This window comes from Scyliorhinus canicula, chromosome 9, assembly GCF_902713615.1.
Source record: "Scyliorhinus canicula chromosome 9, sScyCan1.1, whole genome shotgun sequence".
NCBI classification, from domain to species: Eukaryota; Metazoa; Chordata; class Chondrichthyes; order Carcharhiniformes; family Scyliorhinidae; genus Scyliorhinus; species Scyliorhinus canicula.
This window is the reverse complement of record NC_052154.1, coordinates 34996606-35010724: the sequence shown is the minus strand read 5'-3', so window position 1 is coordinate 35010724 and position 14119 is coordinate 34996606. Positions and strand designations below refer to the sequence as shown.

The following is a 14119-nucleotide window of genomic DNA, read 5'->3' as shown; positions in this document are numbered from 1 at the left end:
AGATGTGGTTATGTAACTATGTGGTCATGGTTCCCTCTGAAGTAAACATGTTGCTTTGTTTATACATGATGAAAATTATAGAACATTACCTCCCTAAGACTTTATTTCTAATCATGATGCCCAAGTTTCAGGCCAACATGGGGAGAAAAAAACCTTCTTGTAAATAATCTTTATTCTCTGCTGTATCTGTTAGTGATATTCGAAAGATATTCTGCTCTAGTCAGCAGGATAGATAGTATGCTATGATTAATCCTTTATTTATCAGTTAAGTAGTTGACTTAAACTTGGAAGTCATCCCTTGTTGTCTGGTCAGTCAGGGACACCGCTGATGAACAAACATGAGGCCAGAGGAATCCAACTTTAAGGCTGCTGCAGAGCTGCCTGCCCTAACTAATGAATGAAAAATCCATACTTCGAGCTTGCGTCTGGCTCACTGACACCTTTGAAGTTTTGCCACTGTCCCACTTCCACTCAAAGAGTTATCCCAGGATGTGTTGCAAACAGGAACTACAGCTTCCATCCCAATCATCTTGCCTCCAAAGATTCTATTTCCATTTAAAACAGATGTATGTTCCCCTGCTTTGTTTAACCACGGTTACCATAATTTATGTATGATGTAGAGATGTCGGCATTGGACTGGGGCGAGCACAGTAAGAAGTCTTACAACATCAGGTTAAAGTACAACATGTTTGTTTCAAACACTAGCTTTCGGAGCACTGCTCCTTCCTAAAGTGAATTTATGTAAGCACTTGATCCTTGTTTGCTGATATATATTTCCAAGAAAAGCAATGTGCTGCAGAAAGTGTTTGCACATTTATTGAACATATGGCGGACTTTTATCCTTAATTAAAAATCTTGTTTGTAATGTGAGTCTGACTGTAATGTTGTGCAGTTGCAGTATTTTAGTGAATCCTTAATGTTGATGAATTCTCCATCTGCACAATGTGTTATTTTTTATTCCCTAGTTAATCTTTAACCATGGGTGCTCTAGCTAACATTTTCTCCCCACCAGTCCTCTCCCTGGCCACGTTCCCCAATTGAACTCCATTTCTTCCCTGCCACTGACTTTAGCTAACTGTGTTTCTATACCCTTCTTCTGACATCAACATGTCCCATATGCTACTTTTGCCCCCCAGTATTATAGCCACCAACCTCCATGCTAGAGACTTCTGGCCCTCAACACTGCAGCCCACTTACTTCTGACTTGAAATAAACCTCTTTCATGTCTCTCTGGATGATATCATGCCTAACCTCAGCTATATTCTGATCCACTTTTCAATCATTGGTTGTCTAGCTCTGGTCACCAGCCATCCTGCATACAAGCAGAAAATTAAGGGGGAGAATCCGGTTAAGGTCGTGCAATGTTGGTCCGAGGCAACGGAAGAACACCTGTGCGGCACAGTGGCACAATGGTTAGCAGTGTTGCCTCACAGTGCCAGGGACCCGGATTCAAATACTGCCTTGCATGACTGTCTGTGTGGAGTTTACACTTTCCGCCATGTCTGCGTGGGTTCCCTCTGGATGCTCTGGTTTCCTCCCACAGTCCCAAAGAGGTGCAGGTTAAGTTGATTAACCCTGCTAAATTGTCACTTAGCGTGCAAAGGTTAGGTTGGGCTTTTGGATTGCAAGGGGGTGGGCCCGAGTCGAGTGCTCTTTCAGAGGATCGGTGCAGACTCGATGGGCCAAATGGAGTCCTTCTGTGCTTTCGGGATTCTATGATCACTGTGCAGCCACTTTAACCTTTTGGGCCTGCATTGCCTCAGCTAACAACCATGTTTGTACAAGTAGGTTAAGGAAGATGAATTTCGGCAGAAATATTCTCATGTTTCTTCACCTTTACAAGGATCCCTGGTAGCCATTGTTCTCATTGTCCACAGTGCTCCACCCCTGTTGATATGTGTTCCAGCTAACTAACTGTGAATCTCTAGGGTGGATAAGGTAGGATCCCTAACCTGTCCTATAAGCAAAAACAGACCTATGGGAGACTTCTGATAAAGAAGATGACCTATCCCTTCAATTGAGACCAAACTTGCAGATCTGGAAAGGAAGGGAAGCAAAGTTCAGAACAAATTTATCCCTCTACTTTAGAGGGAACAAAATCAGGAAATGGAAGGGAGGAGTAACAAGAAATATGCTCAGTATCTACCACTTGCGAGGGAACTATCTGCCGCAGATCTAAAGAACCTTTAGTGCGTATTTCCAACCTCCGGCATTGTTAGAACACTTCGGAATTGTTTCACAAGACTGTTCTGTTTTCCTCTGCAGATAATCTGATCTGGTGCAAAACCACAAAGCCCATCACAGAAGGAGAATGTTTAACAACCATTGTTGGTCAGAGTAACAGTGACCCTGTGTTAAATCTCAGTGTTAAGATGGAGCCGGTGGAGTCTGCAGAATGCTCTGAGCAACCAGCCATGTACCCTGCTTCGTTACATTCTGATATCCAGCTTCTTCCTCAGCAAGCAGGCATGGCTGCAATATTAGCCACTGCAGTTGTCAACAGTAAGTTCCAGTGAAACAGAAAGCAAAAAAAGTCATCGTTACAGTAACAAATTCTTCTGACATTTCATTTACTGACTGGAGAAGATTAAGCTAAATGAATGACTTTTGAAATTCGTCACTTGTTAATTAAGCAAATGCAGCGAGGTCTTCGTTTTAAGGCCTCGCACAATGCAGCACTCCATCAGTACTCAAATAGTGAAGCAGTTGAATATTAAGAGCTGGAACTGAAACATTTTCAACAGAGGTTAATTGGAAAACTAATTAAAGGATGATGGGCACAGATACTGAGTTTGGGGTTTTGTTTGGAAGAGAAAAACTGGTCAGCATTCTATATAAAATACCTCTACATGAAATCTGATCCTTTTCCTTCCTTCCTTCCCTTTCCTTTTATATAAATCAGTATGTGTTATAAAATGAATTTGTTTCATTTAGTAGATCATTATTTTGGAGTACCAATATATTTGGTATATATTCGGCATATATTTTGGAGTACCAATAAAATCAATACTTAGGAAATGCTTATTGATAAAATTGTCTCCTTACACAGTATTTGAAATGAAATGAAAATCGCTTATTGTCACGAGTAGGCTTCAATGAAGTTACTGTGAAAAGCCCCTAGTCGCCACATTCCGGCGCCTGTCCGGGGAGGCTGGTACAGGAATCGAACCTTGCTGCTGGCCTGCTTGGTCTGCTTTAAAAGCCAGCGATTTAGCCTGGTGAGCTAAACTAGCCCCAGTACCATATATTCGTACTCCAAAATATTTAAAATGTACACAGCCTTTCCAACGAGCTTCATCATTGAGGGGTACATTAAACCCATGTCGGAAGATGATCCATGATTCTATTGCAGCAGGGTATTGGTTTGCAGTGATAATTAACCCACCGCTGTTGAGTTGACTGCCACAGCCATGTCACTGTGATATAGGTGCTACTCATTAGAATCATAGAATTTACAGTGCAGAAGGAGGCCATTCACCCCATCGGGTCTGCACCAGCCCTTGGAAAGAGCACCTCACTTCAGCCCAAACCTCCACCCCATCCCCATAACCCAGTAACCCCATCCAACTCTTTTGGACACAAAGGTGCAATTTATCATGGCCAATCCACCTAACCTGCACATCTTTGGACTGTGGGAGGAAACCAGAGCACCCAAAAGAAACCCTCCCAGACACGTGGAGAACGAACAGACTCCACACAGACCCAAACCGGGAATCAAACCTGGGACCCTGGAGCAGTGAAGTCACAGTGCTAACCACTATGCTACCATGTCGCTGACTTGGGGAAGAAAGAATCCGGAGGACAGCCTTTTCTTGACAGCTTAACATATTGTTCATTGGTGTATACGTATGATCAGCCTATATGCATCCCCTTTTTCATGGTCCAGAGAGAAAAACAATCGGGAAATTGCTCACCATTAAGGGAAAAAATCAAAAGCAGATTTTTGATTACTTATCAAAATTGTGGTGTTCATAGCTCCTCCGAATATTAATTGTAAACTTGTTTGTTACAGAGGATATCTTTCCATGTAAATCTTGTGGGATTTGGTATCGGAGTGAAAGAAACCTACAAGCTCACCTGATGTATTACTGTGCCAGCCGGCAGAAATCTGCGTCCACTCCAACAGAGGAGAAGCTCAAAGATCCTTCACCACCTGAGCGTGTCTGTCCCTTCCCACAGTGCAACAAAAGCTGTCCCAGTGCCAGTTCACTGGAGATTCACGTTCGTAGCCACAGTGGTAAGTACATTTGCATCCACGGTTAAATTATTTTAATACGACAGGCCTCAGTTTGAAATATTCTGGGAGTAGAACGGAGTAATTAGGCTGCTGGATTGCAACTTAATTTGAGTACAAAATAAATAACTTGGAGACTTCACATAGGTGCGACAGAAGTGAATGTTAATTAATTGCATGAGTAAATTTATTTTTAAGGAGCTGCGTGCTTTAATTTGGTGGTGTTAATTTGAAGCCAAGTGGAGAGGCGTAGTGGCAGAGTGGTTAGTATTGCTGCCTCACAGCTCCAGTGACCCGGGTTCAATTCTAGCCTTTGCTGATTGCCTGTGTGAAGATGTACAGGTTAGGTGGATTGGCCAAGCTAAACTGTCGCTTAGTATCCAAAAGGTTAGGTGGGGTTTCATGGATGGGGTGGGGGCATGGTCCAAGATAGGGTGCTCTTTTGGAGGGGGGGTGCAGATGCGATGGGCCAAATGCCTCCTTCTGCACTGTTGAGATTGTATGAACGTTTGTTGCACCAGAGTATGGTATCTGCCAAATGCTTCTTTAGCGCAGTTAGAAAAAGTGTTTATGCAGCTAGCCTTGAGCGGTCCAAAAAAAAAGGCTTAACAGAGTATCAATTCAAAATTCCAATTAAACGTTTGTTGCACTTAGCTGTAGCATATTCAAAGCCTGGCAGTAATGGCCTATGTACCAGAACACAATAGTTGTGGTTCTGGCTCTGTTGACCCGTTAGTGGTATTATGGACACGGGAAATACAATTGAGTTCCATGACATACCAAAAGCGATGAAAATGCGTACCATGTTTTGGCGGACATACTGAATGTCCGATTTGTCATTCTGACAAAATAGCAATCCAGGCTTTTGATAATGATTTCCTGAAAAGTCTGAATTGATTCAGAGTCATTATTGGAAATTGGGATTGCAGCTGGTATCGATTATTAAACAAATTTTTATTTACCTATTTAACTTAATTTCTACTTCTTTGATATTGACCAACTATCTGTTGCTGGCTTAACATATGTAGGAAATGTGCTTTCCTGCATTCTAAATGCAATGGGCGGGATTCTCCGACCCCCCCCCCCCCCCCCCCCCCGGGTCGGAGAACTGCCGGGGGGGGGGCGGCGTGAATCCCGCCCCCGCCGACTGCTGAATTCTCCGGCGCCAGAGATTCGGCAGGGGCAGGAATCGCGCCGCGCCAGTCGGCGGCCGCTCACAACGGCCCCCCCGGTGATTCTCCGACCCGGATGGGCCGAAGTTCCGCTCATTCTATGCAGGTCCCGCCGGCGTAAATTGGAGTATGTCCCTTACCACGGGACCTGGTGGCGCGGGTGGGATTTGGGGGGGGGGGGCCTGCACAGTGGCCTGGCCCACGATCGGGGCCCACCGATCCGCGGGCGGGCCTGTGCCGTGGGGGCACTCTTTTCCTGTGCGATGGCCGTGTAGGCCTCTGCGATGGCCGGCACGAAGGGGGACCCCACCCCACCGCATGCACGGGGATGATGTCAGCAGCCGCTGACGCTCCCACGCATGCGCGGACCCGCTCCGGCCGGCGGAATCCCTTCGGCCCTGGCTGGCGCGGCGCCAAAGGCCTTCCACGCCGTCCGGCGGGGCGCAAACCACTCTGGCACCAGGCTACCCCCTGCAGGTGCAGAGGATACCGCACCTTTGAGCGGCCCGACGTCGGAGTGGTTCACACCACTCCGTCCCCCAGGATCCCCCGCCCAGTGTTTTTATTTGCTATGTGAGATTACAAAATGTAGAATTTGTGAATGGATAGTTACGTTTGCATTGCCTGAAACAATAGGTGCAAGCTTGTCATCATCTAATGAAATCATTTCTGAATCCAAGTATGATTAAATTAAAAACAGTAGGAATTCCAAAACTGATGCAACTTGGACTTCCCTGTCCATCAACTGGGGGAGGTATGGTCAGGGGTGATACTGCTCCCGCTCGGCCTCAAAGATCCCACCCTCAAGCATATTTTCTCATTCCGGTGTCAGGTCTTTGTTTACCTGGCCCGGGAGGAGGTCCTGGAAGGGACTTACCGCATATTCTGGTCCAGGGTTGGCGTGCGGTGCCCTGCGTGCAAGAAAGTGGGGCAGATTAGAAAAAATTGCCCCACCTCTAACACGTCCGCTGTTGGTGCTGCCACCCCCTCTACTTCCACTGGCGTGGAGGTGAGGGGACAACCAGGTGGCCAGAAGGCTGAGAGAAAGACCAACAGGTTGATTCGCCAGCGGTCAGGTTTGGGTCCTTCTGACCCTCTGACCCTGACTGACCCAGTGCCCCTGTCTACTGACCCGGTGCAGCCGTTATGCCTCACCCCACCATCACCCAGCAACACCCTCAGCCTGGTGACATTTCGCCATCAGATGCCGGGCCCAGCGACACTTCTGAGTGGGCCATCTGGGTGGCGGTAGTGAGGTGCGTGACCTCGGACCAGAGGGTGCTCTGTCCCAGCCACAAATTGTGGAGACGAGCATTGAGGGACAAGGAGTCAGCCTATAGAGGCCTCCAGAGATAGAGGTCTCCCCGGCGTGTGGCCCCCCCCCCCCCCACAAACGGCGTCAATCCAGGTTCTTTTCCATCAATGTCACGCCCAGTCCCCGAAAGAAAAGAGGCGGGGGGATAGTGAGGAAATCCCAGCAGCTGCTGCTGTCTCCGGAGCAGATGCTTCGGGGTCGGATGGGACCCAGCACAATTTAGCACCCCAGACTTGTTCAATTTCTTGGGGGAGGGGGTCAGCGATAACCCCCTGCTTCTTAGGTTCTTAGCGGGTTATGGTTTGGAAGACCCTCTGTCCCAACCGCTGTCTTTGGGCACCTCTGCCACCATCCCGGACCTGTTTCCGGAGTTATTTTCGGGGCCTTCCAGTGACCAGGCGGTGGGGCGGAGCAGGCATCTGCACCACTGCTTCCAGCTGACCGGGGCCTGAGGAGATCAGCGGGATCAAGCAGCCCTTAAGTTGGTTGGTAGGCCCGTGTTGCCCGCCGCACTCAGTGTGGTGGTGAATTTGGACGCGGAGGGCGACTGTCCGAAGGCTGTCAGCCGCCCAGTGTCGGGAGCGCGGGATGTACGAGACGCTCGGTATTGGGGTGCGGGTCTCACTCGTGTCTGACACTATGTTGCCCCTCACCCCCTCGGGGGTACTCCCAGAATCTGGCACATCATAATTGAAGGTTCTTTTGTTTTTCTGCCTCCGAAGGTAGTTCAGGCAGTGCCCTATTGGGCCCCCCCTTCACCAACACTCCAACTCCCTCCTTCCCCACCACCCTCCTTTCCACTCTCTCCCCACCACCCCCTTTCCTTTTCCTTCTGTTGGTACGGAGGCGAGGGTATCTGGTCTCTCCAGCGCAAAGTTTAGTGCTTGTACCATTTGTTTTTTGTAGATACGTGTTGTGAACTGTTTTAATAATCAGAGTATCCAACCCCCCTCCCCGTACATTGGTACTGAGGGGAGGGTACACTGTTTCTCCAACACAAAATTAGTGTTTGTACCGTTTGGCCGTGTATATATTTTTTACTGTTTTAATAAAAAGATATGGACGTCCCTGATATGACACAACTTCCCAAATAAATGCCTAATGTTTTGTACCTGTCAGCTTATATATATATATATTCCAAGGTAAAGCTTGTAACCCCACCACTTGAACCTTGAATAGCAGCCTTTTAGTTAACGTCAGCCTTTGTTCAGTCATAACACTCTCACCTCTGAGCCCAATTTGAGCAAATAATCTAAATTGACAGTTGAATGGAATGCGAAAGGAGTTCAATGTTTGAAGATGTCGCCTTTTGAATAAGATGGTAAATCGTCGAGCTGTCCGCCTCCTCGGGTGAACATAACTAAATGCTCAAAGTGGAGCAGATGTGTTGCCCCTCAATTAATATCACCGAGACAGATTTTCTGGTCATTTGTCTTGAAATTTCTGGGGCCTTGCTTTGTGCAAATTGGTTGTCAATGCTCCCTGCATTGCAGGTGTCAATACACTTAAGTGACTAATTAGCTCTGCATAACTTTGGAACATCCTGTGGTTGTGAAAGATGCTACATAAATGAAAGTTCATTATGTTTTCATATAGATATTTTTCAAAGGCTTTTTCAAACTACACCACATCTTGGGGCTCCCATCACCCAATTTGTTTCAGCATCTCAAAAAGGTCTAGGGGATTGCTGCAGTCTTTCTTTGTGAATCTGTGTTCACTGTTTTTTGCCACTTTACTATCACATCGCATTTACTCCTGATAATAGACTAAATTATTTTACATATTTATACAGTAGTAAAGGCTGAGAATTTTCAGTGGTGAAGTGGAATACTCTAGCATAGCAGTAGGAAGGTTTCATGATTTAATTTCTGAATTGTGATGTGAGCGTGGCACAGTGGTTAGCACAGTGCCAGGGACCCGGGTTCAATACCGGCCTCAGGTCACTGTGTAAAGTTTGTGCTTTCTCCTCGTGTCTGCATGGGTTTTCGCCGGGTGCTGCGGTTTCTTCCCACAGTCCAAAGATGTGCACGTTAGGTTGGGTCACGGGGGGAGAGTGGCCTCGGTGAGGTGCTCTTTCAGAGGGTTAGTGCAGACTCGATGGACCTGAATGGCCTCCTTCTGCATGTATGAGTTCTATGATTTTATGATTTCAAAACCTCATAATGGATTAATATTGTTCATCCAATGAATGACAGGGCGCTTTAGATTTAACTGAAGAAAACGCCTTCAAAATTAAACGACACATTGCTCGCTACTCATTATGGACTGTTTTGGAAAACTCATGTTCAGTCAAACACCTGTAATGGAAATATTTGTCAGCAGCATATCAATGGAAAAAAATGCAGTCTAGTGTTCTGGACAATGAATGAGTCCCCAATTCACCTCATTACCTCATTTGCAATAACATAGAATTTCATTGAACGAAATATAAAAACAGGCCCTTCAGTCCAGTCAATCAGTGTTTATTCTCTACTAGAACCTCCTCTCACCTTATTCATTTAACTCGATCAGTATATTCCTCTTAATTATTTCTCCTCTTTAAATACATTTATGATACTCGCCTCAACTAATTCCCATAATAGCGAGTTTCACATTCTCACTACTTTATGGGTGAAGGCATTTTTTTCTGAATTCCATATTCCATTTCTTGGTGATTACCTTATGTGAGGGGCCCCTGGCTTCGCTCTTCTTCTATAATGTATCAAAAGCTTGCATAATTTTGAGGATCTCTATTTAGCCACCCCATAATCTTTAAAAAAAGATTCTTGGAGATCTTGGGCGCAATTTCCCACCGCGTCATGCCGGTTATGAGAACCACTGTATTGTAGTTTACATATTTTCCAATTGCAGACCAAATGAAACCAGCTCTGAAGCAGCTCTTCAAAGGTATTATGAGATGAGAGTTTACTTTTTAAATATGTGCTCGTTCATGGGATGTGGGCACTGCTGGTACGCCAGTATTTATTGCCCATTTCTAATTGCGCTTGAGAAGACACCACGTTGAACTGCTGCAGTACATGTGGCGCAGATATATCCACAGTGCTGTCAAGGAGGAAATTCCAGAATTTTGAAAGAACAGCGATTATAGCTCCAAATCAGAATGGTGTGTGGCTTGAAGGGAAACTCGCAGGTGGCCCTTGCCCTTCTAGGTGATAAGAGATCAGTGGTTTGGTAGCTGCTGTCGAATCAGCCTTGTCGAGTTGCTGCAGTTCATCTTGTAAATCAGGGTTTTTCAAAGCGCGGGTCGTGATCCTGTGGTTGTCAGAAGGGTCATGGTGTTAAGGGTCGCGGTCTGCACTTTTGTTGACGCGGGAAGTATGAGGGATTCAGATTGATGGGCACTATCCTATCCCTCGAACAATCCAATGAGAGCACTGTGACAGAAGAGGTGGGGGAAATATCAAATCAAAGGACAGTAGATGAGCTCACTTACTTAACCGTGTGCAATTAATGTCTTGTACTGGCTGTGTGCCGCCCCGTTCGCTGCCCTTAGCCCCACTCCTAACTTGTTGCAACTGCTCAGTGTCAAAACTCAGTTGCTGTAACCAGTACCCATTCACCTGGAGGTTTATTTTGACCCACACTGAAGTACTGGCCCCTCAGCACTTTGAACAATACCAGAAGTTGAGCCTAGAAATACTCCTTCGTGACATGGCATCCCAAATCTGAGACTTCTGTCTCGCAGAGTGATAATGGCAGCAGGTGCATGGAAACTTGAAGGTTGTCCTGCAAATCTCACATTAATACCTAACTCTATTTTTGGAATGATGGCAGGAAGAATAATGTTTTGAGCACTGAAATAGGAAGGTAAGAGATTCTGTGTTTTTCAAAAATTTTAATTTGTAAATATTTCATAACCTTTAATGAGTTATCTGAGAATGCAGTCTTTCAACATGCACAAAATAAATGCTCCTTTGGCTACTTACAATTGCAATGGATGTGGAAATGCACTGATCTCCTCGGGTTTTGCTTGATTACCGTTGGATGTCATGGGGAAATTTTGCAGAACTTTCCCAACTGAGATTAACTTTGAAGTAGACTCCATCATAGAGTAGTGTTTCTGGATCTTCCTTCGCAGCAGTTTTGTACTAATAATAACAAGACTAATAGACCTGGAGCTACTCGATAGTGATTATGAACAGGAAAACATGATTAATTTGTTTCTGTCCCTTGCCTAGGGCAAGAAATCTTTAATGTCCCAAACACTGCCTTGCCTCAGGATAGATTGAGTAAGGGAATGTGGTATGGGTCCCGAAGGTCGACCAATTGGTAAAATTGGGTCTCCGGTGGTGGGGGGGGATGGGGGGGGGGGGTTGTAAATGGTGTACAGTGCTGCCACTGTGTGTCAATGGTGGAGGGAGTGAATGTTGAAGTTGGTGGTAGGGGTGCCAGTAAAGCAGGCTGCTTTGTCCTGGATGATGTTGAGTTCATTCAGTGTTGTTGGAGCTGCAATCATTCAGGCAAGTGGAGAGTATTCCATCTCACTTCCATCTGTGCCTTGTTGACGATCAATCACCAAGTTATGGGGAGTCAGCAGGTGAATTACTCGCCACAGAATACTGAGCCTCTGACCTGTTCTCAAAGCCACAGTATTTATTTGGCTAGTCCAGTTAATTTTCTGCCCAACGGTAATCCCAAGGTGTTGATAGTGGGGTGTACAGCAATGGTAATGAATGGAATCCATTAGAAGGATTTACACTGGCTGTTTCATTTTGGGCAACCTTTCCAGAATAAATGGCTTAAGAAAGCCAAGCTGAGAATACATTTTGCCTTAAAATGTTCGCATTTTTGTCTTTGCCTATATCTCTGAACACAATGACTTAAACAATTTCAGCACTACCCACGTCACTGCTGTGTGAATGTTTTATGCTTAACTCAAACTTGTAGCTTATACGTGGTAGTAATGAAGCATTGTTTTCTGGGGAGGGAAATGCGAGTCAAGAGATGGTGCTCCACTTCTTAAACAAGCTATATGTTCAGTCTCTGATCGGAAATCTTTATTTTGGGTTTGAGAAGCGAATCCTTGGATGGAACAAAGAAAGCTAGCAAAAACATTTTGATAGCGCCGCATGAAGTATTCTTTTTTCCAGCCCTGTGTTCTTCTATGCAACTTACTTTTCCAGTCCTGTGTTCTTCTGTGCATTTACTTCTACAAAGCTGTGTCTGTGCATGCAATAACCTGCTGGTATCTTGTAAAATCTTGATTAAGAACTTTTCCTAATGTCAAAAGCATGCCTTGCTACACATGGATGGTGAAGTCCACCTATGGTTTTGTTTTTGCTTGCATCTTTGTTCATGGAATTTAAATATTTTTCTTAATATCTGAGAAACAAATGAAAAGAGTTTAAGATAAAACGGGAATAAGTACGCGTAGCTACACCAAACCTGAAGGAACAAATGGCAACAGTAGAGGATTCTGTAGCAAGGACAAATTAAAAGAGAACAAGAGAAAAGAAACCAGAAGCAGCAAGTACAAATTGTTGCCATTGTGAAATTGGATTGAGGAGCAGGAGTGGGCGGGTGCAATATATTAATGAAAGTAATAGAATTAACCTCTTATCATGGGACAAGAAAATAGATTTTAGAAGAAAGCAATTTAAGTCGGCGTGTAATTAATTTGCAATCTACTTTAAGCTGCATCAATTCAGCTTGAACTGAATTAAATATCCGAGTAATGGCTGATCTAAATACCTTGCAGTAGTTTTTTTTAAGAATAAACAAAAACTCAAAGAAGGGTACTGAGTTATTGCACATTCACTTGTCTTTAAAATTATACCTTTCAGTGTTGTCATTGTCTTTGGTTTTCAGACCTGTTGTTTGTTCTCTTATTGATCAGGTGAAAGGCCATTTGTGTGTCTAATCTGTCTGTCAGCATTTACAACAAAAGCAAACTGTGAGCGACACCTGAAAGTACACATGGACAGCCTGAATGGTAATTTACTCTTTCAACCCAGAAATTCCATCTACAAGGGATGGTTAGTTTGTTGATTCTGTGCATAATGTATTACTTTCTCGTATGCTATTGTGTGAAGAGATGAATCATATTCAAGATACAATGTACTGTTTCATTCATATAAATCTTCTCCAAAGTCTCGTGCATTGTTCGATTCACTCAACTGAACTGGTCAGTAGTAATATCAAATAAATGAATCAAATGCTTAGTTAAAACTTCAGCACTTCTCCCACTTCTCTCAAACTGCTGACCACCACATAGCCCAAGAAGGGAGGGTGACTGGTACCCTGGGTTGCACATTCCAGACTATGGGCGAGATTATCTGGCCTCCCCGCATGTTTGTCGGTGGTGGCTGACAACGGGATGCCTGGTCCCGTCGCTGTCAATGGGATTTCCCCTCCCGGGTGGGGTTACCGTCGGCGGGACCAGAAGGTCCCGGCGTTGTGCACAGCTGGAAGATCTCACCCAGAGCATAACTTACCATTGACCCAAGATGGAAATCGTAACTCAGTGTGATGTTTCAACTGGTAGCTTGTGCTCTGCTGGATGAGACTTCCAACTTTAAGTATTAGACAGCAGTGAGATTAAAACCTAGATGCTCCAATTCCGAGGCAAACTATTTATTTATTGCTTGTTCTTCCAGTTATAATCTTATTTACACTTTGGGCTCTTGTCCAGTTTTCTTGAAAGCTTTAATTATTCCATGTATTTTTATATAGTTTGGGATATCTGGATCATTTCCGTTTTGAAAAAAACATAGTTCTTTTTTTTGTAAAAGAAATGAAATGTCCAGCTAAAACCAATTTTTCTTTCTGTATTTTTCTTCCACACTAATTTTTGCATTTGTTTGATTAAAAAAGACATAAATCAGTGGGAAAATAATGAGGTCCATTTAATGCATTTTCTCAGACAATGTATTGCTTGAAAAGCACAGGGGTGTGGAGATGTAAATCAGTAACCCTAATGGTATAATGTGAACTTCTTTGGTCACCAGACTACCCAAGCAAAAGGCCATTTTCAGCTATCTTGATTACTGTCACATTCCTAGCTCTGGCTCAGACCAGCCCAAAGTAAATATAGAGTTTAAATTGAGCTTTTATGCAAGAATTCAATACAATCTCTATCTTGTGTCTTACTTCAGATGATGCCTACCTTAGTCCATCGTGCGTTCTTTTGGTCAATTGTAGAAATGTATAACAAAACAATTATTGAGATTTTAAGTCAGCTAAATCTAAAATTGCACTTTACTCCCACTTCGAGTAGCTTGATAAATAATCAAGTGCCAGTATAGTTCCTTCAAGAAATTCATTCTTCCCTTGCAAGCTCTGTTAATTTCTACAAGTGTCAAACGTTTGTAATTTTGGGTCGGGGGGGAGAACCGTTGAGAATCCTGCCAGTTGTTCCGGCACGATTCCTATTGCGATCCACCCACACGTATTCATTTT

General features: G+C 44.5%; 1 protein-coding gene across 5 annotated transcripts in view; it reads left to right on the top strand.

Annotated features, from left to right (window-relative positions):
* The window catches only part of zfpm1 (zinc finger protein, FOG family member 1), a 254409-nt gene that overhangs the window by 220247 nt on the left and 20043 nt on the right, over positions 1 to 14119 (top strand). For 4 of the 5 annotated variants that reach the window (XM_038806513.1, XM_038806510.1, XM_038806508.1 and 1 more), the window contains exons 7-9: positions 2266 to 2502; positions 4013 to 4237; positions 12558 to 12653. In XM_038806513.1, the coding sequence (XP_038662441.1) occupies positions 2266 to 2502; positions 4013 to 4237; positions 12558 to 12653 (558 nt within the window). The remainder of the gene's footprint in view (positions 1 to 2265; positions 2503 to 4012; positions 4238 to 12557; positions 12654 to 14119) is intronic. The other variant, XM_038806509.1, reaches the window with a different exon arrangement.